Raw genomic sequence first — 27,176 nt, 5'->3', positions numbered from 1 at the left:
CCGCCCGCCGCCGCGGAACCGGAAGGAGCGGTGCGGGGCGCGGCGGGCGCGGGAGCCAGGCCACCGGCGGAGGCCCCGGCGGCGGTGAGCGCGCCCTGCGGCCCGGGCGGGCGCCGGCGGCCGGTTGCTGCGCTTCCGCTCGCGGTTTCGGGCGCTGGGCGAGGCCGTCCCGGCCTGCGGCAGGGGGATGCCCGGGGAGGAGCGGGCGCGGCGCAGGGCCGCGGGAGGGCGGGGGTCGGCTGGGCTCGGGGCAGTGAGGGGCAGGGCGGGGGGCGGCGGAGGGGCGGCCGAGGCTCAGGGCGGTGAGGGTCGGGACAGTGGACGGCCGGGACGTGGGCGGCCCGGGCTCAGGGCAGTGGGGGACGGGCAGTGGGCAGTGGGGGCAGGGCGGTGGGCCGCCGGCGTTTAGGGCAGTGCGGGGCAGGGCCGGGGTCCTGGGGCTCAGGGTGGTCGGGGCGCCGGGCAGGGCGGGTTGAGGGTTTAGGGCCTCGTGGGGGGCACAGGGGAAGCGGGTTGGGTCAGTGCCCCCCCCGAGGTGGCCGGTGCGATGGAGAGCTCTGTGTGGGCTTGTGGGTCCCTGAGGGTCCAGTGCCTCCGGATCGCCCCTCCTGGGTGTGTGCCAGTCGCCAGAGGGTGCTTCCCTGTGTTCTGTTCCCATTTGGGTCACCTGGGCTGGCAACGCACTTGTGCCTGCTGCCCAGCTGGACAGTGTGTCCGGGAGGCCTTGGCCGCCACCTGGGGAGAAATTTAGTTTTCTGCTCAGCAGCTGAGACCTGGCGCTTGGTGTGGCCACCTTTTGAAGTGGCTGGACTGTGCCTTATCCGGGCACCCTGTCCTGCCCTGGCCAAGCAGGGCTGTGGGATGGGAGGCCGCCGAGTGAGTCACGGGCTCCAGGGCCTGAGTCAGTGCCCTGTTCCCTTGTCTGGAGAGATAGTCATCAGAAACTCCAGGGACAGGGTCCTGGAATCGGGAGCTGGGTTGCCGGCTCTGTGGTTAGGCCCCGCCAGCTCACCTCTGCAGGGCGACTGGGTTGGTTGAAGCCTAGTGGAGCTCGTGAGCACTCACTGGGCACGTGAGCACGGCTGGCAGTCAGCCCTTTGACCTGTGCTGCACGCACAGAAGGTGCTGGAATGCAGGAGCCCCCGGCAGTGCTCCTCCTGCTGGGGCAGCCGCCCCAGGCCACAGGGGTTTGCTCAGCTGCCTTTCCCTGGTGTCTGTGGTGAGCAGGCCCACTGCCTGTGCCCAGGCCCAGCCCCTGGTGGCCTTCAGTGGTTGCTGGGCTGGGTGCACAGAGGGGCCTGGGCCTCTATTTTCCTTTGGCTTGCTGCTGTGCCATAGGGGGAGGGCCAGGAGGCTGAGTGGGTCCCTGCCTGTGCTGCCACTGAGAGTGTCTTATGGTGCAGCTGATCCCTCGGAGTCTCTGCAGCATGGGTTGGTGAGGGACGTTGAAGGGAGGTTGATATCGGTGCTGCTGGATGGAGCTGTCACCTTTTTCTTTGAACAGTAGTTTTCCTGACAGCTTTGTGGAGGTCCGTGCCCTCGCCCATTTAAACTGTAGTTCAGTGCGGTTTAGTGCGTTCACTGAGCATGCGACCACCACCACAGTCACGGTGGAACAGTTTCCTCACTTCAGAAGGAAACCCTAGAATGTGTGATTGTGGCCCAGCTCCTTGGGAGGCCCTTTGGGGGGGAGGAAGCTCTCCACCCTGTGGCAGACGCCCTCGGCCTGTAGCCCTGGCCAGCCTGGGCAGCCCGGCCGGCCCTCCCCAACCTGCTCTCTGGGGTCATGGCCTTGAGCTTGGTGTTCTTTAGCATGATATTTTTCAAAGTTCTTTCATATCATAGCTCGTGTTAGTACTTTGTTCCTTTTTATGTATTTCTTTTTTAGTTATAGGTGGACACAATATATTTTATTCTATGTGGTGCTGAGGATCAAACCCAGTGCCTTGCATGCTCTGAGCCACTACCCCAGCCCTACTTTGTTCCTTTTTATAGCTGAATACTATTCCCATGTGGAGTTAGAGTGCACGCCCTGCATCCTTTCGTGGGTTGGTAGACAGATGGATTGCTTCCATTTTGGGTCATCATGGATAATGCTGTTAGGAGTGTTCACAGACACGTGTCCCTGGACCTGTGCTAGCTGTGCAACTGCTGGGCGTGTGGCACCAGGTCTCACTTGTTTTTGGTACTGGAGATTGAACCCAGGGTGCTTAACCACTGAGCCACACCCAGCCCTTTTTATTTTTTGAGACAGGGTCTTGCTAGTTCTTGAGGCTGGCTTTGAACTTGTGATTCTCCTGCCTCAGCCTCCTGAGTTGCTGGGATGATAGGTGTGCGCCACTTCGCCCGGCCCCAAGATTATTTTTCAGTTATTTTCATGATTTTTTAAAATTTAAAATACTGAGAAAATAACGAGTGCAGACTGGAGCCTTCGCCGGCCGTTCTTGGGTCGCTTTTTCCAGCTGCTTGCTGTCCTCCCTGACCGCTACAGAAGTTGGGCTTTCCAGTGGGACCACGGGAAGGGAAAGAGCAAGTAGTTGGGTCGGGAACGGGACGGGGAGTGAACGCTCAGGGCTGGGAGGGCCAGCGCCGCCTGAGCTGCTGCAGCGCCCTGCCTGTGGCTGGCTAGACCCTCTGGCTTCCTTGCCTCTCGAGGGCTGCCAAGTCTGACGTGGCTGGGGATCCGAGTCCTGCCCTGTGCAGGAGCCCAGCCTCCTCCTGCTCCACAGGCTGCCCCGCGCCGGTCTTTCCTCCCAGACCTCAGAGTTGTCCGTCGTGTTATCTCTAGGCCCTGGTGGTGGAGTCGCTGTTCCCAGCCGCGCCCCGCAGCAGCACCAGCTAGGTGGCAGCAGGCGGGCGCGGCCCTCGGGCAGTGTGCTGGGTCCGGGCAGTGTGGCTTGGCCGTGAGTGAGGGGCAGGTCCGCCGTCTCCCTTCAGGGTCCGCTGCCAGCTGGCTGTGTTCTGGAAAGGCCTCTCTGTTGGCCCCGGGCAGCTGTTGGCAGATCTCCTGAGCGTCCCCCTTTGTCTCTTCACAGGTAGAACCGTTGCCAGATGCCTGGACGCTGCTGGCCCTGTCGCTGTGTTTCAGGTGGAGTGCTGTGACCGGGAAGAAAGGTGCGTGCCCAGGGGCACTCTGATGCCCTTGCCCTGGACGGCGGGCACCCTCCAACAGGAGGGTGTTCTCCCAGTGGGCCTGCAGGGAGGACAAGATCGAGACCAGCCTGGGCAGCGTAGAGCAGAGAGCTCTGGGACGGAGGACTCAGAGGCGCTCCTGGGTCTGTGGGGACCAGCCTCTTCCCACTGTGCCCTGCCCACTGGGGAAGCCACTGCAGAAAAGATGAGCAGCGAGCTCTGCCGGATGTTCCTTGAAGAGTCTGAAAAAATGACAAGCTGGGTGCCGTGGCTGTACCTGTCATGCCAGCAACTCGGGAGGCTGGGGTAGGAGGATCTCAAGATTGAGGCCAGCCTCAGTAACTTAGCGACACCATTTTCAAAATAAAAAGTGGCTGAGGATGCCGCTCAGCAGTAGAGTGCCCCTGGTTCAGTCCCTGGTATGGGGGGATCAAGCAGGTGCTCCCTTCCCCTTCTCACCTCTGGTGCAGGGGGCAACTCCTGGCCCCATGGGACCCCGTCCCCTGACAGGGAGGCCCTGCCTGGGATGGTGTGGCATGGAGGGCAGGTGACAGGCACTGAACAGGCCCTTCCAGTCCTGTTGAGAGCAGGCCTCTCCGACGCCCTTCCGTTGGGGACACCTGGACGAGGTTCGGTGGCCCGCCCCCTGGTGGCAGGTGGGTGCTGGAAGGCCCTGGGCCTTGGGAGCAGGCGCCCTGCTGTGCCCTCGCTGCTCCTGGATTCCAGCCCTGTGGAGCAGAGGGAGGGACCCTGTCCCCAGGCCCGGGCCCAGCGCTGGCTGGTCGTCCATAGCCTAAGTGAACCCCTGAGCCACATCCCAGCCCTTTGTTCTTTATTTTGAGACAGGGTCTCACTAGATTACTGAGGCTGGCCTCAAACTTGCCATCCTCCTGCCTCAACCTCCTGAGTCACTGGGGTTATAGGTGTGCACCACCAGCTGAATTTTATTGAAATTTCTGAGGAAAATGGATCAATTATTTTTGTATGAAATTTTAAAAAACTTTTTAATTGTCAATGGACTTTATCTTATTAACTTATGTGTGTGCCGTGCCAAGAATCGAACCCAGTGCCTCCCCCATGCTAGGCAAGCGCTCTACCAGTGAGCCCCAGCCCACGTACAGAGTTTTTAGGCGAGATTTTACCTTTAAAGTCACAGAAAGGGTCATCTTATCCGTGTCTCTCGAGGTGCCAGTGTTCCTGTGCCGGACCTCACCGCGGGCTGCTGTGGAGGGGTGTCCCTGCCGCCCGCTGGCGCCAGAGCTGGCCTGGTCTGCCGCTCCCTGGTGGGCAGTGGAGCTGGATCTTTCCAGCAGGTGTAGAGAGCTCCACCGCGGCGCAGTGTGCGGCTCCCCATGCGTGACCTTCCACCGTCGTGACCTTGTGCAGCCCCTGGTGGAGCTTTTTCTTGGAAAACCGTGCTGTCGCTCATGGGAGCTAGATCAGGGCATGGTCTCAAGGGGACGGAGTAGGTGCATACCCACCCCACTGTGTGGATTCCTGGAAAATTTTCTCATGAGTTGAAGCCAAGGAATGACAACCACATTAGAACTTTTTTTTTTTGGTACTAAGAATTAAACAGAGGCACTTGACCACTGAGCCACATCCCTATAAATAAAATCCCCTATTTCGTATTTTATTTAGAGACAGGGTCTCCCGGAGCTACTTAGTGCCTTGCTTTTGCTGGGGCTGGCTTTGAACTCACGATCCTCCTGTCTCAGCCTCCCGAGCCTCTAGAATTGCAGGTGTGCACCACCACGCCTGAGAGGACTTTTCTCCAATACTGATGTTGAATGCAGGGCCTCCTGTGTACTGGACTAGCTGCCCCCGGCTATATCCCAGCCCTTTTATTAGACGAGGTCTTGTTAAGTTGCCCAGGCTGGCCTCAAACCGGGGATCCTCTTGTTTTAGCCTCTTGAGCAGCTGAGCTAGTCTGTGTCCTTGTGCTCAGTGAGGACTCACAGTATTGAGTTTCTTTGATCTTTAAGCTTCCCTTTGAGTCCCGTAGTGGGGCCAGCCAAGAGGCTGTGGCCCAGGCTGCCCTGTGGGCCTGGGGTGCTGTGTGGCCTCGTGACCTTGGTGCTACTCTTGCAGATGTGGAAGGCCTCTGCAGGCCACACCGTGGCCCTCACGCAGGACACCGGGGCAGCTGACGACTGGGAGACCGACCCTGACTTTGTGGTGGGTTCAGCCTGCCGCGCTGCCCTGTCCCCCGGCTTCCTGGTCTCTCGGGTCGGGCTGCTGGCCTGGGCTCACCCTTGTTTCTCTGCAGAATGACGTCAGTGAGAAGGAGCAGCGATGGGGTGCCAAGACTGTGCAGGGCTCGGGGCACCAGGAGCACATCAAGTAAGTCCTTGTGCGGACAGGCAGGGGCATCATGTGTCCCCGCCATTGGGCCTCGTTGGGCCTCGCAGGGCCACCCGCGGGGCTGTGTGCCCGTGGTGCGTGCCTAGTCTCTCGGCCGGGTGTCCGTGTGTGCAGGACCATCTGGGCTCCCATCCTGGTCGCTGTGATGGTTTTCTTTGTGGTGACAAAATATCTCAGGAAAGACTTGAAGGAGGCAGACTTCTTCTGGCTTGGGTCTCCGGCAGAGCTGCTCACCGCGCAGCCGCAGCCGGAGGCAGAGCAGAGGGTCGGGGACAACTTGTAGCTCCGGGCTCGTCCCCAGGACCCTCTACAGCCAGGTTCCTTCCCTCCGTCTCCACCGGCTCCCTCCAGCCGTGGACCCTCACAGATTGCCGTCCAGAACCCCTCTGAGCACTGCTGCTGCGGGATTCCGCGTCGGCAGGAGCCTTGGGAGCGTGGTGGGCCCCGGCCAGGGCTGTTGCTGAAGGCCTCCTGGGAGCAGGAGGGGCCTGGCGTGCGATGGCCTTGAGCCCACGCACACATGCCCTCTTTCCTCTCGTGGGGCTGGAGGTGGCCAGGCACTGCAGAGGGGTAGGGCTGGTGCTGTGGCCACACGCGAAGACCCTGGGCAGGAGGGCCAGAGGGCCGAGGCCGGGCCAGTGCTGACTGGCGCTGCCTGGTGGGAGGTGGAGGTCTGCTCCGAGGGTCTGGGCTGTGCTGGGCCCTGTGTGGCGTCTGCACCCGCGTCTTCAGCTGGAGGTGCAGCCCGTGAGAGGCAGACTCCCGTGGCGGCTTCTGCAGAGTTTGATATTTCTGAGATGGGATCTCCTCTGGTGCCCTGCTGGTCTCTGGGGTCTGGTGATCCTCCCTGGTTTGGTCAGTCCCGCCCAGGGGCAGCCTGAGAGCTGGGGCCTGGGCCCTGCCTGGGAGGGCTGCGCACAGCTGCGGGCCTTGCCTAGGCTGCGGGGACTCAGGTGGTGTCAGCCAGCGCCTCTCCGCAGCTCCCTTGTTCCCAGGGGCTCTAGAATGTGTTGGGGAGGACACGGGCAGCTCCTGGGACTCACAGTCCATCCACTGATGGACTCTGAGGAGACGCCTGGGGTGGAGACAGTTCTCAGTCCCTCAGTGTCGTGCCCCCCCCCCCCCCCCCGGTCTTTCCCGGATCTTGCAGGGGCATCTGTGCCTCCCTGCCCTGTAGGGCATCTGGGTTCCAGCCTGGTGTGTATTCGGTCCACTCTCCTGGGCTTGCCCAAAGTCCAGGTTGGCCTTGGTGTCTCTGGGGCAGACCCAGGCGGTTTTGACACATCTTGAGGTCTGTCTCACTGTCCTTGGTCTTAAAACTAAAAGTGGCTTATAGATGGCACGGTCAATGTCTCGTCTTTGAAGGCGTCAAAGTGCTGGAGCGCCTCATATTGGAGCCAGCTCTGTGTGTCCTCCGGGCCCTGCCTGTGGTTGGGGACTGGGGGTGGGGTGGGAGGGGGGTGGGGGGCCTCGCTCCTTCTGGATGGTGTTTGCGGAGTTGCCCCGCAGCCTGCTCATCTGCTGAGCACACTGCTTCTCCATGCGAAGTTCAGGTAGCAGAGCTGCCTTGGGGGAGCTGGGGGTCCCCGTGCACCTCCAGGCGGCTGTCCCACCCTGAAGGGTTCCCGCTGGCAGGGGGACTCTGAGGAGACCCTGGGGTGGACACAGTTCTCAGCCCCCGGGTCCTTCCCGGATCTTGCCAGTGGTGTCTCTCCCTCACGTAGGCAGCTGGGCGAGCCCCGAGTGGTGAGACCTCGCGGGCTGTACCACAGGTGGGGAGTCGTGTGTTGCTGCTGGAAGGCGGGCGCAGGCCTGAGTGCTGTCCCTCCCTGTCCCTCTCTGTCCCTCCCTGCAGCATTCACAAGCTGAGAGAGAACGTCTTCCAGGAGCACCAGACTCTGAAGGAGAAGGAGCTGGAAACTGGGCCCAAAGCCTCCCACGGCTACGGGGGGAAGTTCGGTGTGGAGCAGGACAGGATGGACAAAGTAAGTGGCTGGGGCTGCCCGTGCCAGGCTCGGTGACCTGGCTGGCACTCAGCGGTGGGCAGAGTAGCCCCTCAGCCTTTCTGTAGATGGACGTGTCGAGCTGTGTGTCTGCGGAGTGGCCTGTGTGTGTTGGGCTCACCCAGGGAAGCCCCCCTGCTTTTCCCCAAGCTCTGCAGCAGCGAGGCCCCGAGGGTGGTCAGTTCCCACAGCCAGCTCTGGGAGAGTCTGGAACAGTCTGGGCACCCTGACCATGATCACCCTCATGGCCAGCGGGTGCAGCTCAGGAGGCAGGGCCTGTCTCCTGGAGAGAAGCGGTGGATGGCGTGAGCACCCTGCAGACCTCCTTGTGGAGGGCATGTCCAGGCCCCCGGACACGGCTCAGCTCTGACTGGACGGGTGCTCCCCTGCTCCAGGCAGGAGGGTCAGCCAGTGTCTGATTCTCCCTCTCTCCTCCCACGCATCATGTGGGCGTGGAAGGCGTGGCCCTGTCACTGTCCACTGGCCATGTGGACTTGGGGGGCTGGGCAGCACCCAGAACTTGTTTAGCTGGAGTCTGAGGAAGCTAGCCCTGCGGGAGAGAGACCTGGACGCTTGCTGGGCCAGCCATGGACACCCTGCTGCTGAAGGGCTGCCCGGGATTCTGGGAGAAGCCTGTGACACCATCAGAGTGAGCTGCAGGCCGCGACCCCTGTGCCCAGCCTGTGCTCACTCTCCAGGCTGGGGAGCTTCCACAAGGAGGGTCTGTGACGGGGCGGGAGCCGTCCTATTGTGCTGCCCGGTCTCCCTGCTGCTCGGGCTGGGCTGCCGTCCCCCTCTGCCTCGAACCTGCAGCCTGGGCCTTCCTGTGCAGGGAGCCTCCTGGAGCCCGTCCTCCTCTCGCCCCGGCTGCCTGCAAGCCCTCTCCCTTCCTCTGCCACGTGGCCTGGCTGGGTGTCCCGGCTGTGCCTGCTGCCCTTGCCTGTGAGCTCCGCTCCGGCCTGGGCCTGCAGAGGGCCAGGCTCTTCATCCTTCCTGGTGGCTAGCCTGGTGCTTTGTAGGTGCTCAAGGGACTTTAGACTGTGCAGGGCTGCTCCGTGGTGTGCACCCAGGGTGCCCAGCCACTCTCCTGGAAGGGCACCCCATCTCCAGCTGGGTCAGGATCCTCAAGCAGCAGACCCTGTAGGAGTGCAGGTGCTGCTGAGCCCTGCTGGCCCTGGGGCCCACGTGTTGGGGTGCGGGCAGTTCTGGGCTCGTGGGAGCACCGTGGAACCAATCGTTTTTTGGAGGGTGGGGGTATTAGAGATTGAACCCAGGGGCACTTAACCACTGAACCACAATCCCAGCCTATTTTGCTTCTGTAATGTGAGATAGGGTCTCACTAAGTTGCTGACACTGACTTTGAACTCTCCATCCTCCTGCCTCAGCCTCCTGAGCCTCTGGGATCAGAGGGGAGAGCCACCGTATCTGGCTGAAACCAATCTCTTGTTAGATCCCAAACCTGAGTGTGAATGGCCTAGGCTGCTTGGAACTTGCCTTCTCCAGGAACTGGGGGGATAAACATGGTCCCCATGTTAGAATTAGGAAAGTGACGCAGAATCCAGCCTACTTGAGCACGCACGTGTTTGCTAGAGGGGCCAGGACAGGAGCTGTCAGGGTTCTGGTGACCCCCATCTCTGCAGGCTGTGCACTTCTGGGGTCGGGTGTGGTGGTCTGTCCTTGCCGTCTCCACTGCACCCTAGAACCCGACTCTCCTGTGGGGGCCTCAGGTTGGGGCTCTGCCCTGTGTGTCTGAGCAGATGCCGTCTGCCGTTGGAGCGCAGATGTGGTTCTGGGCACACGGGGTCAGTCGTGAGGGAGTTGCTCTGGCTGGGTTAGACCTGACTCTTGAGATCCTTTGTGTTGGGACCCTGTGGGGTCCCTTGGCATGGCTGCCTCCTGCGTTCCTTCACTGACTCTGGAGGCTGAACGGGGGCCGTCGGCCTCCAGCCTCAGCAGGGCCTGGAGGGAGACAAGGCCGTACGGCTCAGCGCGCTCCAGGTGGGAGGGCGTGCGCTGGTGGCCTCTGAGCCTAGCACCCGGCGGGCCCTGCTGAGGCCGGCCACCCCCAGCCTGCCAGCTCCTGGGGGTCTGCGCGCTCGTGGCCTGCTCCCGCCGCAGTGATGGCGGTGGCTGGGGTGCGAGACCTGCTGTGGGAGGAGACAGACGTGGGCCTCCTGAGCCCTCCCCGCCCATGCGTGCCGCTTGTCCTCAGTGCCCATGAAGCTGTCCCTAGTGCTGTCCACTGTGAGCAGCGTCTGTGGAGGGCAGGACAGCTTGGGGGCCCCCTGTCTCTGCCGAGACTGACATAGGCACTCAGAGGCGCTGCCATCCAGGGAGCTTTGAGACAAGAGGCCTGGGGGTGCTCGTGAGCCCACAGACTGTGGGGAGCTGACCTGAACGGAAGGGCCTGCTCCTGCGCCTTTCTCCACCAGGACGGAGGGTGGGGTGAGCCCACAGTGACTGGCTCGGTGGCACCAACTCCCTGCCGTGTGGCAGGTGCTTGGGGATCCCAGGGTGAAGCCTGCATTCCTAAGATGTGTGTGTGTGTGTGTGTGTGTGTGTGTGTGTGTGTGTGTGTGTGTGTGTCTCTAAGTGCCCTCATTCTGGGGTCACGTGGTGACGAAGGGAGCTCACTGTGCAAACAGTTGCTGCCTTGCCCAGTCTCCACGCGGGTGGGTTCTGCGCATGTGAATGTGTGTTCTGCACCTGGCTCGGGACCAGGCCTGCGCCTGGCTGGCCAGTGCTCCCTTCTGCTCTCCGGGCCTCAAGTGGGTCTCGGGAGTCACACGTGGCTGCTGGCCCCCTGCCCTTTCCTCATCCCTGGCCACATCAGCCTCTCCCTGCGCCAGGGCTGTGGTGGGGCAGCCCTTGTGGAGGTGCAGTGCCGCTCTGCACCTGGGTGTGGAGAGCTCGGGCCGTGCCCCTGCGTGCGCAGGTGTGTCTGAGGCCACCTGCGGGCGAAGGGGGTTGTCACGCCTGGTGGGCTCTGGTATGCGAGGCTCTGTCTGGGCTCTGTTGCAGTCAGCCGTCGGCCATGAGTACCAGTCGAAACTCTCCAAGCACTGCTCCCAAGTGGACTCGGTTCGAGGCTTTGGAGGCAAGTTTGGTGTCCAGATGGACAGAGTGGACCAGGTGAGGGATGGCAGTAGGGGTGAGTGATGGCCAGTGGTAGTGTGCCTAGCATGCCCAAGGCCCTGGGGTTGGTCTCCCGTGACCCGCGCCAGAGGTGCACCTGAGAGAAGCCTTGGGGGTGGGGGCCGTTCCTCCCTGGACACGACCTGCCACTGCTGTGTCTGTCCTCCGGGCCACTCACTGGGGTGGGGTGCGGTGTGCTCTGATGCTGTGGGGCTGCAGGGAGGGGCCTCTAGATAGGAGCTAGCAGGACACGTTTCCCTCCAGGGACACGGAGCGTGTGGGCTGACCACTGGGGCCAGGACAGTAGCACGCGATAGGCGTTTGCCACATGGCTGTGGAAGCCCCGTGTGGGACACGGCCTTAGATTTGCCCAGGATTGTGCCAGTAGGGACCACTGCTGCCCCTGCGCCCTGCGTGTGTGCCTCTATGCAGGGGACACTCAGAGCCCTTGCTATGGAGGGGAGGCCAGGGTGGGGGTGCAGGGTGCCAGAGCTCACTGTACCAGGGCCGTGGCGTCCTCTTGACCTGCGTTTGACTTAGGAGGCCAAAGGTCAAAGAACAAGGAGTTGGCGGTTTTAGAAGCTCCGTGTGTGTCATGGATTCAGGGGGTGGTTGTCGGGCTTTTGGAAGTGACTCTCCTCTTTGTTCCCTAGTCTGCTGTGGGCTTTGAGTACCAGGGCAAGACGGAGAAGCACGCCTCCCAGAAAGGTACGCTGCAGGAGGCAGTCAGCACCACGCAGCAGAGGCCGGGTGGCCTGCGGCTGCTGTCTGGTGGGAGGGCTGTGGCCAGGGTGGTCGGATCATCGGGGCCCTGTGCGGTGGGTGCTCTGGTGGAGGGTCTCCTGGGCACCGCCCACCTCTGAGCAGGGCCACTCCTGTAAAGTCAGCTCCTCTGACTTTGGCAAAACCTGGCCACCTCCCTGAGGGTAGGAACCAGAGTGAGTCCCCCGCTACGCAACTGGGCCCCAAGCCACCCATGAGCGCAAAAGCGTCGGTCGCCTCCTGCAGATGCGCCACGTCCTTGTTGCAGGCATCAGCTGCCGCCGGCTCAGTGCTCTGACCTGACCGGCCGTTCAGCTTTGAAGGCAGGCCTGCGGCAGCATTTCTGTCCACGAGAAGGACCTGCCCTCCAGCCTGCGAGAGCGCCCGGACCACCCAGCACCCCTGTGGGGAGCAGTGGTCGCCATGTTTGGGGTCCCCTGTGGTTTTGCTTAGTTTCACAGAGGCGGCCCTGTAGCCTACCAGGGCTCATGCTGTCTGCCACCCTGCCTTCTAGACTACTCGAGCGGCTTTGGCGGCAAGTACGGCGTGCAGGCTGACCGTGTGGACAAGAGTGCCGTGGGCTTCGACTACCAGGGCAAGACGGAGAAGCACGAGTCCCAGAAAGGTGTGGGCGCTCGGACGGACTTCCTGTCGAAGTGGTCCCGCTGGGTACTCCTCGGCCCCAGACACGCCCTGCTCAAGGCAGGGGTGGACTCCTGACGGACTGGTTGGCTTTCTAGTTTGAGTGCTGGGGTCGGACCCAGAGGTGCTTACTACTGAGCTGCCTCCCCGCCCTTTTTGCCTTTTTTTGGTTTGTTTTTTGATATCTTTATTTATTTTTATGTGGTGCTAAGGATCAAACCCAGGGCCCCACACGTGCACGGCGGGCGCTCTACCACCGAGCCCCAGCCCCCTCTTTGTTTTTTATTTTGAGACAGGGTCTCACTAAGTTCCCCAGGTTGACCTTGAACTTGGGGTCCTCCTGCCTCAGCTTCCCGAGTTGTTAGGATTATAGGCATGTGTCTCTGCTCCCAGCAACTTTCCTTATTATTATTTTTGCTACTGGGCATTGAACCTGGGGCCCTTAACCACTCAGCCACATCCCTAGCCCTTTGTTTTTTTTTTTTTTTTTTAAGAGAGTGAGAGAGAGAATTTTAATATTTTTCAGTTTTTGGCGGACACAGCATCTTTGTTGGTATGTGGTGCTGAGGATCGAACCTGGGCCGCACGCATGCCGGCGAGCGCGCTACCGCTTGAGCCACATCCCCAGCACCCCCCTTTGATTTTTTTGTATTTTATCTTGAGACAAGGGCTCACTAAGTTGCTTAGGGCCTGGCTAATTTGCTGAGGCTGTCTTTGAAAATGTGATCCTCCTGCCTCAGCCTCCTGAGCAACTTTCCTTATTTTCAATGTCTGCTCAGTTCCCCATTCTATGAAGATTCCATATCTATTTAACCATTTTTTGAGTAAATTTTAAGTTATTGATGATTTCTTGATATTAAAAATCTACAGCAGTTAATATTTTTGGACCTGTTAAAAAAATTGATCCCAGAAACAGAAATGCTAGGCCAAAGGGTGCTACATTGGTGGGTGCTGCCAGATGGTCCTGGAGCTGTGGCCTTTGCCTGGCCCGAGCCCTGTAGGTGATCCTGGAGGACCTGCCCAGGTGTCTGCTGAGGTCGCGGCTCATCTGGTGCTCACCCTTGCTTAGAGCCTGTGACCCGCGCCTACGCCTTGTTGTGCTTGGCCTGCCCCCACGTGGCAGGTGTTTTAAACGATTGCCACCATTGGAAAGCCGAGTGCTTAGGTAGGAAAACCCTCAGATTTCTTAGAGAAGTACAGCAGAAGACCCCCTGGTGGCCGTGGCCACACTGGCCTGGCAGGTTGGCATGAAGTGCCAGCACCATGGGCACCGCTGCCCTCGCTCCCCTCTGCTGCGAGGAGGGAGTGCCAGCGGGCCTGTGGGCAGCTCTGCCACAGGCCTGCTGCTCTCCTGGGGCTCCTAGGCCAGCACAGGCAGTGCTCCTCAAGCCTGGGTCAGTCCTCTGCAGCTCAGGCTCCACTGGAGCACATCAGGGTCCTCTGGGACCTGGGGCCCTTTCTCTCGGGACTGACCCCAGAATTTGCACCATTGACGTCTCTGAGGGTCATGCTTCAGTGTGAAATTGGTGTCTGGAAGGCCTTTGCTGTGTGGAGCTGAGGTTTCCGGAACGTGGTCCGTGGGCGCCCTGTGTCTGGAAGGTGCTGCTTGGGTGGCCTGTGGTTGCTTCCGCTGATGAGGCAGAGACCGTGAAACCCTGGGGCCCTCCCGGGTAGGGAGCCTTCAGAAACCACTGCTGGCTGCCTTCCAGGATGGATGACCCTGGTCACGGACCTGCTGTGCCTGTCCCCTGCGTGTTCACTTTCCTGGACATGCGTGCCCCTTTGAGTTGCCCTGTCTCCCTGAGGCTTGTGACTGGTGCAGTCCTTGCCGAAGGTGCCATGACCCGGGGTGCCGTGGTCCTGCTGCAGGTTTCTCGAGAGCACCTTCCTTGGTTCTAGATTACTCCAAAGGCTTTGGTGGCAAATACGGAATCGACAGGGACAAAGTGGACAAGAGTGCGGTGGGCTTCGAGTACCAAGGCAAGACGGAGAAGCACGAGTCCCAGAAAGGTGGGTGTCCCGCAGCCGTGCCCCACGTCCGCAGGCAGGTGTCCGTCTCACGTCTCGGGCCTGTACTTCTGCTGGGCAGCTGAGGTGGGGTGGGACCAGCCCGGGCAGCACAGTGAGCCCTGTAGAAACAGTCCAGACCTGGCTCGTAGCAGGAAACCTCACGTTTACACTTCTGTGGCTTCAGCCAGCCGTGCCACTTGGTCACACCCGTGTCCCGCGTGACTCTGCGTCACGAGGCTGTGCTGCTTCGGAGGGGCCTGTGGGTTGTTTCCTGCCCCTCCATGTGGCCGTGCCCACAAGCCCTGGTCATTCAGTGGTCGTGTCCTGCTCCCCTGCGTTGGAAATGAGCTTGCTGCCTGCGGCTGCTGACGCTGCTCCGTGGCTTCTGTTGTGCACGTAGACTACGCGAAAGGGTTTGGAGGAAAATTTGGTGTGCAGACAGACAGACAAGACAAGTGTGCCCTTGGCTGGGATCACCAGGAGAAACTGCAGCTGCATGAGTCCCAAAAAGGTACTGTCCCCTTGCCTGGCTCAGGTCCCTCCCTGCATGCGTGTGTTCACTCCTCGGCCGTCTGTGTCACGTCTGCCGTGTGTCCACGTGTCGTCTGTCCTCACTGTGGGAATCTGTCCCACGTCTCACACCCCTGAGGCAGAGCAGTGACGAACCCCTCCTCCTGGTGGGTGCCAGAGCTGGGTTGGCCCCCGTGCCACGAGGCGGGTGCCCCAGGTGTCCCCACCCTCGCCGTGGCACGGCAGCACCAGGCTCCCAGCCCGCGGTATTCGTCGGTGAGGTGGGCTGCGGCTCGTCTCCTTCCACAGGGTGTGGAGACCCTTCCACGGGCGCTGGCCCTGCGTGGCTCCAGTGGGTGGGCAGTCCCTGGCGTTGACGTGTCTCTCCTCACGAGACGCGTGCGTCAGCCTGGAGTGGCCCTGCAGAGTCTGTCCTTAGCTTCCCTGGCCCCTCCTGACGTGGCCTGCTGTGTGCCTGTTCTCGAGCCCTCGGCCACCGTCGGCCCGAGGTTGGCTGGGCTCTTGCTTTCTCGAGACAAGGTGTCCGACCTTGCGCCATGGCGACTCTGCCTCACCGGCTTCCTCTCTGGTTCTTCTCCCCACTGTCGCTCTGGACTTGCAGATTATAAGACTGGTTTTGGAGGCAGGTGGTGTTCAGTCCGAGAGGCAGGACTCCTCTTCTGTGGGGTCTGGTCACAAGGAGAGACCAGCCCAGCACGGGTCCCAGCAAGGCACCGTTGCCCCCCGTGCGCCCCTGCAGTGCAGCCAGTTCCAGCACAGGCTTCGGGGTTCCCCACGGGTGCTGCTGCGTGTCTCTGGGTGGGTGGCTGCTGGCCGCCGTGGGGTCCTCGGCCCACTTCCACACTGGGAGCAGCTCCCTTCCTTCCCAGTTCTCTCTTTCCCTCCGACATTATACAACCTGCCTCGATAGAGACGTGAGTCTGCAGGGCCCGTCCCTGCAGCTGCACGGTGCGGTCAGGTCTTGGAGGCACCCCAACCTGGGGTGCCGTGCCACGGAGCCCAGCCTGTTACCCCTGAGCGAGGGAGAAGTGCTCCACCACCTGGCCTTTCAGCAGAGGCTGGGGCAGCAAAGGCGTGGGACAGACGTGTCACGTGTGGTCTCTGTGTTCTGTTTGTGGTGGTGTTTTCTGGGCAGGGTTGAGGAACCATCCACATGTGGCTTCTGCACAGAGCCATGCCGTGGTGCTCGGAGCTGGAGGAAGACGTTTCTAAACAGACCTCCGCTGTCTGAACAGCCGGCACATTTTCCCTTAGTTATTCCATCCTCTCGGAAGCTGGGCCGTGTCACGGGAAGCTGGACACGCAGCTGGAGGAAGAGCGGTGCTGGGGCTGGACAGCTGCGGCTGAGCTCAGGGCTGGGTGGTGGAGGCGCTTTGGATTGGCCCGGCCGACAGCATGGAGGTGGCCGGCGGTCCTCTGTGGCATGGAGGCCGTGTGACAGTGTGGCTTTTGTGTTGGGCGTGTGTGGCTGCAGCTGGGCCCTTTGGCTGGTAGAAGTTCCACATGGAGTTTTTTTTCTTTTGAAAAGCAAGAGAGCAGACTGCGCCCGAGCCCCTCTAGTGCTCAGAGCAGGCGTGCGGTACGCAGAGCGCAAGGCCCCTGCGGGTCGGAAGACTGCTGTCGACCTGGCGCTGCAAGGCCTGTCCTGTGCCCCCTCCTTGGCCTCCTCCCGCCAGCCTGCCGCCTTTCCCCACCCGTGCCCCGGGAGAATGCGGGCAGCATGCCGCGCCTCTGCCCCGGCCCCGCCTGTGCACTGGACACCGTGGTGGACGCAGAGCTGGCCTTGCCAGGAGAGCCCGCTTCGGGGCTCTGTCTGCTCTGGGCGCGTCCCTGCTGTCCCCGGCCTCTGCATGCCCTGCTGTGCTGCCCCTGCTGGAGTCAGTGAGTCTCTGTTTTGCTGCCTTGCAGACTACTCCAGAGGATTCGGCGGCAAGTACGGGGTGCAGAAGGACCGCATGGACAAGGTACGGCTCCGAGACCAGGGTGTCGCTCTCTCCGCCGGCAGGAGTGTGGGGGCTCCTGGGTGCGCTGTGGAGGTCCTTTGGTGGGCACTCGGCTCCTGGTTCTGGAAGTGCACCATCGGGGTCAGGCGTGTGCTGACACACGGTGTCCTGTGCTCCCCGTGCAGAGACCATGGCCTGGATGCTGTGCCCGTCCCTTTCATGGTTGGGTCTGGGCCAAGGCAGCTCTGTGCTTGGCCGTGGCCTGGTGCAGAGTAGCTGGGCCCTTGCTGGAACTGGGTTGTTTAGGTGAGGGCCTCTGGACGCCGGCCTGCGTGAACTTGGACTGGTGGCCTTCGGTCAGGTCACTGGCCACTTGAAGAGCCCAGGGCCACGTGAGGTCTCTGGTCAGAACAGATCCTGGCCATGGTTACTGCAGAGGCCTGTGGGACAGTGCAGGTCAGGGGGTCTGTCTCTGTAGGCGGGAGGGACACTGCTGTGGCATGCTGTTGTCCTCGCACCAGGCGTCCCCTCTCTGGTGCTGGGTGTCGGGCCTGGGGAGCTGGTCGGAGCCGTGAAGTGCACCCTTCAGGCCTGCACCTCTCAAGGCCGTCAGCGCTGTTGGAGACCCGCGGGCTCCTCGAGAGCCCATGGGTGCCCCTCACGGGGCTGCGGAGGGTGGGGCCGTTCCCTGAGGCCGGCGGCCCTGCCCTCCCCCTGCCCGCTGGGCTGTGCCCGTTCAGGCTGCGCTGCTGGCCACGGCTCCTCCAGCCTCGGCCCTTTCCTTCTTCCTTGCTGCACTTGACCCTGGCCACAGGTGGCACTGCCGGCCTCGGAGCTCTGCCACAGGACGGCCCTGGGAGAGGTCCCGAGGATGTGAGAGTGGGAGCCCAATAGAAGGGACGGGAGTGGCCCTGGAAGGGCTTAGCTGGAGGGGCACAAGGCGGTCTCGCCGAGAGGTACCTGCTGGCCGCCTGGTGGAGACTGGGCTGTGAAGAGGCTCCAGCTCCGGGCGAGTGGGGCTTGGTGGGGAGCGGGTGGCCAGGTGTGCGAGGGACGGAGCCGCAGGCTGGGTTGGGCTCCCAGGCCTGGGGGGAGGGAGGAGTCAGGTGGGGCTGGGTAGCCCTGGAGACCTGCGGCCCTGGGGAGTTGGCGGCCCGGCTGCCCGTGAGGGAGGAGGCCGGGTGATGGAGGAGCTGAGCTGGGGCTGCGGTCTGGGGCTGAGGCCCCTGGGAAGGAGGGGAGGAGCAGCGGGCGAGTCAGGCTGCGGCTTTCGAGTCAGGCTGCGGCTTTGAGGTCGGAGTTGCAGTTCCGTTTTGTGGTGTCTGTGGTTGGTGTGGACGGTGACGGGGAGGCTGCTGGGCTCCGAGCACCCAGGGAGGAAGTGCTTCCGTGGGCCTGGTGCCGCCTCCCCAGCCCTGTGGGCAGGGCCCTGGGTGGAGGAGCCTGGCCGGGCACCCCGGGCGTGACCGGGACCCGGCTGGCTGCCCCAGGAGCGAGGTGGGCTGCTGAGGACGGGTCCCGGTGGTCCCTGTGGCGGCCGTCAGGGTAGGGTGATGACCTCGTGTTTGCCGAGGTGCCGGCGGTTCCTTCCCAGAGAGCAGGGAGGTTCTTCCAAGGTCACCATGGACAGGCAAGTGACTCAAGGACGAAAGTGGCTGCCCAGTGGACCTAGAGCCAGCTGGACCGGGGGAGGGAGGAGGAGAGGCTCCAGAGGGCAGTGAGCAGGGAGGCCGGGGCTGAGGCCCAACCTGGGCGGGCCACGCGCTCGCTGGGGAGGAAGGCTGAGCAGGGAGGTGGGGACGGCCGACCTGGGGTGATGGCAGAGGTGGCCCAGAGCAGGCCTATAGAAGTTGGGGAGGGCCAGCACCAGAGGGTCCTGACCTGCCACCCTGTGCTTGTCCCAGGAGAGGCGTGTATGGGAGAGGGAAGGGGTTGGTGGACTCCTGAGCCTTGTGGTCACAGATAGGCTAAAGTGGGCCCAGGTGGAGACCGGGTGCCCAGCCACAGTGAAACTGGGCACCGGCACTGGCGTCCATCAACGCTGCCGGCCTGCGCCCAGGTCGGCCATTATATAGCTGGTCTTGTGTGCGGGACGGGGTTGAGGGTCCTGAGGGTGGGGACAGCTGGCCTCCAGGCTTGTGTGTGCCCAGGGCTCTTCCCCTCGGAGGCCTCGGGAGGAGGTGGGGGAGGCTCGGGAGGAGCCCCGAGGAGGCCTGCCCCCGCAGTGTGAGCCGACTGTGCCCAGCAGCTGGCGTGTGCACGTGTTTCCCGGCCTCTGAGGCAGAGGGGACAGTTGTGGGCTGCCCAGGGTCTTCTGGAAGATCTGGGGCCCTCGACTTGTGTGAGACAGCAGCTGCCGCTGTGCACTGAGGCGGGAGGGTGCCCCCCTGACATCCTTCCCGGCTCCCCAGAACGCCTCCACCTTTGAAGACGTCGCACAGGTGTCCCCTGCCTACCAGAAGACTGTGCCTGTCGAAGCCGGTGAGTCCCGTCAGGGAAGCGCACTGGGGAGGAGGTAGTGCCGGGACGGAGCCAGAGACAGAGAGGACGTGGGTGCCGAGAGTGCACTCACAAGCAGGGTGGGGACCCTCAGGGACACAGTTAAGCCATCTTTGCTTTGGACAGTGTCTGTCAAAACAGGCCTTACAACATGCTATTTCTGAAGGTGCCCTTTAAAATCGCAGGACAGGGCCAGGTGTGGTGGCACAGCTATGATCCCAGTGACTCAGGAGGCTGAGACAGGAGGATCGCAAGTTAAGGCCAGCTTCAGGAACTTAGTGAGGCCCTGTTAAAAAAATAAGAGGTGCTAGAGATGTGGGCCAGTAGTACAGTGCCCTTGGGTTCAGTCCCACTCCCGACACCTGGAAAAAGAGCAGGCCAAAGGTCACTGTCAGTTCACTGTGATGCCCTGGGTCAGTTCTCGGACTTTGTGGCCCTGGGTCACTTGACAATTTTGGAAGTCACTGAGGCCCCAGAGAACCCCTATGATGTTGGTGAGACGTGCTGATCCCTGCTGTGTCACAGATCAGCAGAGGAAGGTCTGAGTTAGTCCGTGTGAAGGTGGCAAGACCACGCATGCTTACCCAGTAGCCTTCTTTGTGAAAAGTAGCGGCAGCCTCAGGAAGAAGGCAGCGGAGAGGCAGGGTCCTCGGGTCTCCGTCTCCCAGCTGTCCGTGCAGTAAGTCAGGCTGTCTGTGAATTCAAGCGGGGCTCGTGGCAGGCAGGTGGGAAGGGAGGGTCTTGGCAGCCTTGGGGTCATGACCCGTGTCCTGTGACACTCCTCTGAGGCTCACCCCGGGGACACGCCAGCTCTCTGGGTCGTGCTCTGCAGCCCGGGACCTCTTTCATCGCACAGAAGAACTGCACCCGGCGCCTCTGTCCCCGCACAGTCTGCGGGACGCTTGTGCTCCGAGGCAGCTGTGGACATTGTCCATTGGCAGCGGACGCTGTGGGAGCTCTTCCTGACAGGGCTGCGGGAGACCCCGTGGCTGTAGTTCACCTGCTGCCTGGAGCCTTGGAGACCCTGTGCCCCTTGGCCACTGGCAGCTGCAGCTGTGTGTGGGAGCTGAGGCAGGAGGATCGCAAGTTCAAGGCCAGCCTTAGCGACTTAGCAAGGCCCTAGCAGCTCAGGGAGATGAAAAACAGGGCTCAGTGATAAAGGGCCCTGGGTTCAGCCTGGTGCCAAAACCCAAAGGAACAAAAAGTCTGTCTGAGGTGGAGGTCGGTCAAAGTCAGTACTTCTCCTGCTTTGGGAAGGTCAGGGAGGCCCGTCTGATCCCCCCCTGTGGGCAGTGGGAAGGGTGACTGGTGGAGCGTGGCTGGAGTGGGCAGGGGCGCTGAGATGCCACTGGGCTCCCCCTGGTGGGACAGACAGCTCTCTGGGTCCCCCGCCCTGGTGCGGCCAGCCTGGACGGGGCCTGGAGGCAGACGGGCTCGCCCCTTGCTCTGCAGCGACCAGCAGAACCAGCAACATCAGAGCCAACTTCGAAAACCTGGCCAAGGAGAGAGAGCTGGAGGACAGGCGGAAGGCGGACGCCGAGCGAGCCCAGCGGGTGGCCAGGGAGAGGCAGGAGCAGGAGGAGGCCAGGAGGACACTGGAGGTGAGTGGAGGAAGGTGGCTATGCCTGGCCAGGGTGGGGCCCGCGCTGTGCCAGCCTGCCTAGCTGGGCATTCCAGAAGGTTCTTGTGCAGAGTGGGTCCCCACGAGGTGGAGCTTGCCGGCCATGCCCCTGGGTCTGGGGCTGTTGGTGGTCTGCCTCTCAGAGCCCAGCCCCTGACCCACGGGAGGGCTCAGGTGAGGAGGGAGGTGTCTTCTGCAGGCCCAGCCTCCATAGTCCGTCTGCCGCTTCCCTGTGGTCCTGGAGGTGGGCTTCACTGGACGATGTGGGTGTGGGCTGTGCAGGGGGCAGGGGGGTGAGGACCGCCTTTTCCTGAAGCCTGTCCAAGACAGGCGCACGACTGGGGCTGGGCCCTGCTCAGCCCTGCCCCCCGGGCACCTCCCCAGCCCTGGCAGCCGAGGGTGCTTAAGTGCAGCATGGAGAAGGCTCTCCTTCCTGCCTCTCTCTAGAGGAGCGTCTCCCCCCGAGAAGTGGTCAGGGCTCTCAGGAGCCTCTGGGCAGAGCCGGGATGAGGAAGTGTGGGTGCAGGAGCTGGCCACCTGGCACCGGAGGCACTGTAAGCACGCCCTGCCGCCTGGTGCCAGCCGCCCAGTGGAGTGGCAGCCAGCGTGAGCTGGGTGGCCAGAGCTGGAGGCCTCCTCCTCCCCCAGTGTCACCGGGGAGCTTGTCTTGGTTGCAGGACACACACATGCTTGCTCGCCACACTCTCTCCCCGGACCTTGTCCTTTGGCGCTCGCGCCCTCCGCACCTCGGCTCTGGGGTCAGCCCCTGCCGAGGAGGGTCAGGCTCTGTTGTCTAGGGAGGTGCTTCAGCCTCGGGCTCCTCTGCTGTGGTGCCCTCCTCCTCCCCTCAAGCTCACACCAAGGCCCTGGGCGGAGAGCCCCAGGAGGAGGGTGCTGAGTGCCTCCCCTGGCAGGAGGGCCTGCAGAGAAGCTTGGTCTCCCTGGTGTCCAGCCCGGGCCAGTCCCTACCAGCCTGATTAGGGAGGGTGTGGCCTGCAGGTGTGTTCTGATCATCTGGAGACAGCTGTGGTCACTTATGGCTGCAGGCCTGGTCTTCTCCCGCCCAGTCTGGTCCTGTCCTCCAGGACTCATGCAGGACCTGAGGCCTCGTGGCGACCTTGTGGCTGCTTCTGTGTGGCCAGTCTTGGTGATGCGGGGCTTGTTGGGCCACGTGAGTGAAGAGAACTGCACTCGGGGTCCCAGGGCCAGGGCAGTTTTCTTGTCAACAGAAGACAGTGTTACTGTTGTCCCCCCCAGACAGAAGGGCGGGGGGGTGGAGTGGACAGATGGGGCTCAGACCCTGCTCTGCTGCTGCCTGCTGGGCATCCCCAAGCACGCTCTGCTGGGCTATGCAGCTGCCGTAGTCTCCTGTGGCTGCTGTGGCACCTGCACTCACGACATACTCACATCTTGAGTTCTTGAGGTGAGGTATCCCAGGTGTCAGCGGGGCTGCGCTCCTTTGGGTCCCAGTGGGTCAGGGCCTGTGGCAGTACGGGGCCTACTGATGGCCCAGAGTAGTCCCCCGTCAGACCCTCACCCTGCCATGTCTACAGGGACCCTTGCATGTGGGGTGGCAGTCAGGCAGGGCTGGGGACCATGCGGTGCTGTGTCAGCAGAGCCCGCCCTCCCGCCCCCAGGCTCACGCCTGCCTCCTCTGGCAGATGTGCTCCCCACCTGGGGCCCCGGGAGCCCCCGCCTCACGGCGTCCCCTCAGCCCGGGTCTCGTCGAGTCCTCAAGAAGAGGAGGGCAGAGGGCTCCCTGAGTGGCCACGAGGCCCTCGTGCTGCCGTGGCTGGAGGCGTCTGGCCCTCCTTTCCTGGGTGCTAGAGGCCTTCTGCTCCTGTGCCAGGCCAGGGCCTGGGCCGTCCTCTCGGGCAGCGTGGGCAGGTGGCTCCCACTCAGCCTGGCTGCCGTGTCCACTGCAGGAGCAAGCCAGAGCGCAGAAGCAGACGCCCCCCGCATCTCCCGCTCCGCAGCCGGCCGAGGAGAGACCGCCCTCCAGCCCTGTGTACGAGGTGGGTGTCCCGTCGAGGTGCGAGTGAGGCTGACTTAACTGTCCCCCCTCCTGCCAGCATGAATGTCCTGCTGCCAGGTGCTTCCTGGCTCCGAGAGCTGTGGGGGCACAGTGGCCTGGTGTGCGCACTCAGGACTGAGGGTCCTCTCCCTGGCACCTGCTGCCACGCCACCCGTGTGGGGACTTGATCCTGGAAGCTCCCTGGTGGACATGGCCTTGAGCTGTCCCACCCAGCCGCTGTCTCCCGCTGGACCAGGTCCTGAGCGACTGGTCCTTTAAGGAGGGGCGGCCACATTCTGGGGGAGGAGGAGGTGGGTCGTGTGGTGGGAGGCCCTTGGGGACACATGCCTTGAGCGGCTGCCACCCCTGTGGTCGCCTTGGTGCCAGGCCATCTTGCCAGCGGGAAGCCGCCTGGCCAGTCCTTGCCCTGAACCCTTCTGTGCCCTCAGTGCCCAGGAGGGGGTGGACGCCGTCCTTGGCCTCCTGGGGCTCTCCCTGCCGGTCACCCTCTGTGGGTTCTGAGCCGTCTGCCCAGTGCTCTCGGACCCTCTGCCAGCCCCCCCTCCTGGGCACCTCTAGAAGGAGCCGCTGAAACCGCCCTTGACTGCAGCGCAGGGTCTAGGGGGTCCAGAGGGCACAGGCTCTGACGCAGCAAGGTGTGTGTTTCCCATGAGTTCCCAGGGAGCCTGGTTCTCCTTGGCCCCCTTTCTGCCCTCCAGACTGGGTTGGCACAGAACTGTGCTGCCCACTCGCAGGGTGTCCCGGGCAGTGGGCTCTCAGAGAGGCTGGTTGGTCCCAGAGGGAGGGCTGGCAGCAGAGGGGGCCTCTTGTGGCCTTCAGCCACTCCAACCCAGGACAGAGCAGCCGAGCCTGGGGGTTGCTGCTGGAGGGGCAGGTTCCCACTAGCCGGGGAGGCTCTGGGACGTGGGGTGGTGTGGCCAGGGGCCGCTCCTGGGGTGTGTCCTGTCCTGCTGTAGCTAGGGGGCCGCCTGTGCTCCTCCCTCACTGTGGCAGTGTGGCTGCTGCTGTCAGACGCGCACATGGCCCAGCAAGTTCCCACTTCCCGCCCCCAGGACGCGGTCTCCTTGAAGGCAGAGCCTGGCCACAGAAGCCCCTTGGGCGAGAGCAGCCCTGAGGCCGTGTACAGCACAGAGGCTGCAGACTACCAGGAGGTCGGCAGCCAGGAGGGCCTGGCCTACACGCCGGAGGCCACCTATGAAACCACAGAGGCCCCCAGCCACTACCAAGCAGGTCGGGTCCTGTGCCGGCTGGCCCTGGGGGAGGGGCTCCCTGGGGAATCCCACCCTGCGCTGTTCCCGCTGACTCTGTTCCTCCCTGGGATGGGACTCCTCCAGACACTGCAGTCCCCGGCAGCCGCCAACCCTGTCCTGCTCCCAGGGGGGTCTCTGATGCACCGGGTGGGGGCAGGGCCAGAGCAGGGTGCCTCTCCTCCTGGGGGAGGCTGGTCTTCTCAGCCCGATGGTGCGAGGGCAGCCTGCCTCTGCCATGCTGAGGTTGGCTTCCCTGGAGGGTGTAGACTCCCTTCAGCTCCAAGGTCTGGCTTGAGCTCCAGGTGGGCAGCTGGGCGCCTGGTCACCTCCTCCCACTCGCTTTCGCACCCCGGAACCTTTCCTCTCACGTTAGCTTTTTTTTTTTTTTTTAATATTTATGTATTTTTCAGTTTTCGGTGGACACAACGTTTTTATTTTATTTGTATGTGGTGCTGATCGAACCCAGAGCCCCGCGCCTGCCAGGCGAGCGCGCTACCGCTTGTGCCACATCCCCAGCCCCCCACGTTAGCGTTTTAATTGTAGAAGTTAACTCTGTTACCATGTCCCCGGGTGGGGTCAGAGCTTGGAGCCTCCTCCTCAGCCTCCTCCTGGAGGGCCTGATCCCTGTGGCGCGGGCGCTCTCCCGTCAGCCTGCTCTTGGTGTGCTTGCAGAAGACGGCACCTACGCCGAGTACGAGAACGACCTGGGCCTCACGGCCACTGCCCTCTACGACTACCAGGCTGGTGAGGCCCGCTGCGGGGGTCGGGGGTCTTCCTGTCTCTGGGGAGGACGCGGGGCAGTGCCCGGAGTCCCCGTGCCTCCTTCAGCAGAGCTCCCTCTCCGAAGCCCATGAATTCCCAGGGCTGCAGGGACCCTGCCACCCCTAAAGACCCTGGTGTGCATTTCCAGAGATCAGGGAGGGGTCCTACCCCGCCAGCAGGGAGGTGACACCGCAGGACACCCACTTCACATCTGTCCTCTCGGGGCTGGTTCCTGGGCTGTCCCCCTTGCTCCCCGGCCTCCTCAGGTCTGGGCAGAGGCTGTGCTTCCATGGCAGGGAGGGAGGCCAGGGGAACTGTGGGCGCCTCCCATGCCAGGCTGCCTGGCACCCTCAGGGCCCCGGGTCCACAGCACCCTGAGTTCTCGTAGCTGAGCGCACAGCTCCGCTGGGTGGTGCTGTGGTGGGCTCCCCTGGGCTCCCACCTCCTCCGACCCCCAGCCTCCTGAGAGCGTGGCCCTGGCCCCCTTCCTTCTGCACGGGGGCTGGCCTTGCTCGGGAGACCCTTCCCCCAGCTCTGCTCCTTTCTGTGCCCTGCTCTGCATCTGGCAGGTCTTCAGAAGACTCCCACCCAGCCCATCCGCAGGCTGCCTGGCACTCCCCTCCTACCTTTAGGACCCCTTCCCTGGCCGTCCCCCACCAAGGGCCTACCCCGAGGGCCCCTGACCTTAGGCGGTGGCACCTGGCCCGCTCCTGCGGGGAGGTTAGGAGGCAGGCCACCTGCCAAGGAGCACGGGGCTGGGCGTGGCTTTGTACCGCCAGGGCCCCGCTGGCTCTTCTGGGGAATGACGCTGTGGCAGATTCTTGGGGATCCTCCCCAGCCCTTCCACCAGCTCCACCTGCGCCCTGGTCTGCGCTCTTTCCCCAGCTGGTGATGACGAGATCTCCTTCGACCCCGACGACATCATCACCAACATCGAGATGATCGACGACGGCTGGTGGCGTGGGGTGTGCAAGGGCAGGTACGGGCTCTTCCCTGCCAACTACGTGGAACTGCGGCCCTAGGCCCCCTCCGACGCTGGCCGGCACCAGGCCCACACTACAAGTCTGCCTTCTCTGGGTTTGGGTTTGGGGTTTGTATCTTGGTTTCTTTTGTTTTTTTTTCTCGAGGGTGGGACGGGGTCTACACATTACGTTTATATTTAATACTTTGGCTGATGCTTTTGGAAATGTTTATGCCACAAATTTGCTAATATATTGTAATCATGTTGCTTAGGAGGAGGTGGGGCGCGTGTCCTCGCCTGTCGAAGGTCTTTGTGCCAAGGCAGCTGTCACGTGCAGCGACCTTGGCCTGTGGTCCTCGGGGCTCAGTAGGCACGTGCCATCGAGACAGGCAGGAGCCTCTGGCCCTGTGTGGCTGCCCTGGTGGAGCAGGAGCAGGAGGGAAGGGCTGCGTGCCGTGGAGGCACAGGGGAGCACGGGGTCCCAGCGGGTCCATGCTGCGCTGCCCGACAGCAGAGACCCAGCCTTCTCCTGAGCCATCCCTGGTCTTGTCCCTGCCTGTGCACTTCCTGGCAGCCCAGTCCCCTGGAGGGCTGTGGTGCCTCGCCTCCTGCCCCATGTGGCGTGTCCTTTGCTGGTCTCCTGAGAAGGGGCCACCACGAGCCCCAGGGGCAGTGCCGGGCTCAGCCTCAGCTGCTACCAGATTGCCTCGCAGTCCTGGGCCTGGGCCTGACCTCGGCCCCTGGCTGGGTGGCCACGGGAGGCCAGGACAGAGCGAGCTGTCATTACGAGAGCTGAGCTGCTCCTGCCAGAAGGCCACGTTCAGCTCCCGCAGAGCCCGACTGGCTGACCCGGTCAGAGCATGACTTCGGAGGAGCTGCGTTCCCGCCCTGGTACCCGGGCAGCTGTCCATGTGCAGGGCAGCAGGGGGTGGGGCCAGTCTGGTGGTGCCACAGTCCAGCAGATGGCGGCAGGAGCGTCTGGGCTCCTGGGCACATCCCGGCCAGGGCGCTGCTCCCGAGGCGTCTGCTTTCCCACGCAGACCGGGTTTTGTGTGCGACTCGAGGCGTCTGCTTTCCCACGCAGACTGGGTTTTGTGTGCGACTCGTTGTCATATCTGAACCCTGTAGCACCCTCGTAGGTATGGCTTTTTTAAATCAAATATTCAGAATAAACTTCTTTCTGACCCACCCGCTGTGCAGTCTGCTTGGGCTGGGCGCTCTGTCCTCGGTGGAGGTGGCTGGCTTCCTTGGTGTCTGCGCCGTCTGCTGTGGGCTGGCTCACACCTGTCGTCCAGCAGCCCAGGCCAGTGCAGGGCCTTTTTAACAGGGTGTGCTCCTCAAAAGCACTTTTATCCCGGTGTGGCGGTGCACACCTGTAATCCCAGGGGCTCAGGAGGCTGAGAAAGGAGGATCACAGGTTCTAGGCCAGTCTCAACCAATCTGGTGAGGCCTTAAGCAGCTTAGTGAGACCCTGTCTCAAAAAACAAAGTGCTCTTTATAAGCTGAAGTCACCGACTCTTCATGTG

The 27,176-nt window shown here is 62.7% G+C and overlaps 1 protein-coding gene across 2 annotated transcripts; it reads left to right on the top strand.

Annotated features, from left to right (window-relative positions):
* On the top strand, window positions 1-26,832 carry Cttn (cortactin). 2 transcript variants are annotated; one of them, XM_026414148.2, is made up of 17 exons: window positions 1-84; window positions 3,036-3,114; window positions 5,224-5,310; window positions 5,402-5,475; window positions 7,352-7,481; window positions 10,521-10,631; window positions 11,288-11,342; window positions 11,911-12,021; window positions 13,938-14,048; window positions 14,449-14,559; window positions 16,488-16,543; window positions 18,934-19,003; window positions 20,474-20,622; window positions 22,568-22,657; window positions 23,730-23,907; window positions 24,600-24,671; window positions 25,575-26,832. In XM_026414148.2, the coding sequence occupies exons 3-17, from the start codon at window positions 5,224-5,226 to the stop codon at window positions 25,709-25,711; spliced, it is 1,542 nt and encodes a 513-aa protein (XP_026269933.1). In that variant the 5' UTR covers window positions 1-84; window positions 3,036-3,114; the 3' UTR covers window positions 25,712-26,832. The 2 variants fall into 2 exon arrangements, with proteins under 2 accessions (XP_026269933.1, XP_026269934.1); XM_026414149.2 differs by lacking the exon at window positions 14,449-14,559.
* The last annotated feature ends 344 nt before the right edge of the window (window positions 26,833-27,176 follow it).

This window comes from Urocitellus parryii, chromosome 4, assembly GCF_045843805.1.
Source record: "Urocitellus parryii isolate mUroPar1 chromosome 4, mUroPar1.hap1, whole genome shotgun sequence".
In the NCBI taxonomy this organism is placed as follows: Eukaryota; Metazoa; Chordata; class Mammalia; order Rodentia; family Sciuridae; genus Urocitellus; species Urocitellus parryii.
This window is presented reverse-complemented; position numbering and strand designations above follow the sequence as displayed.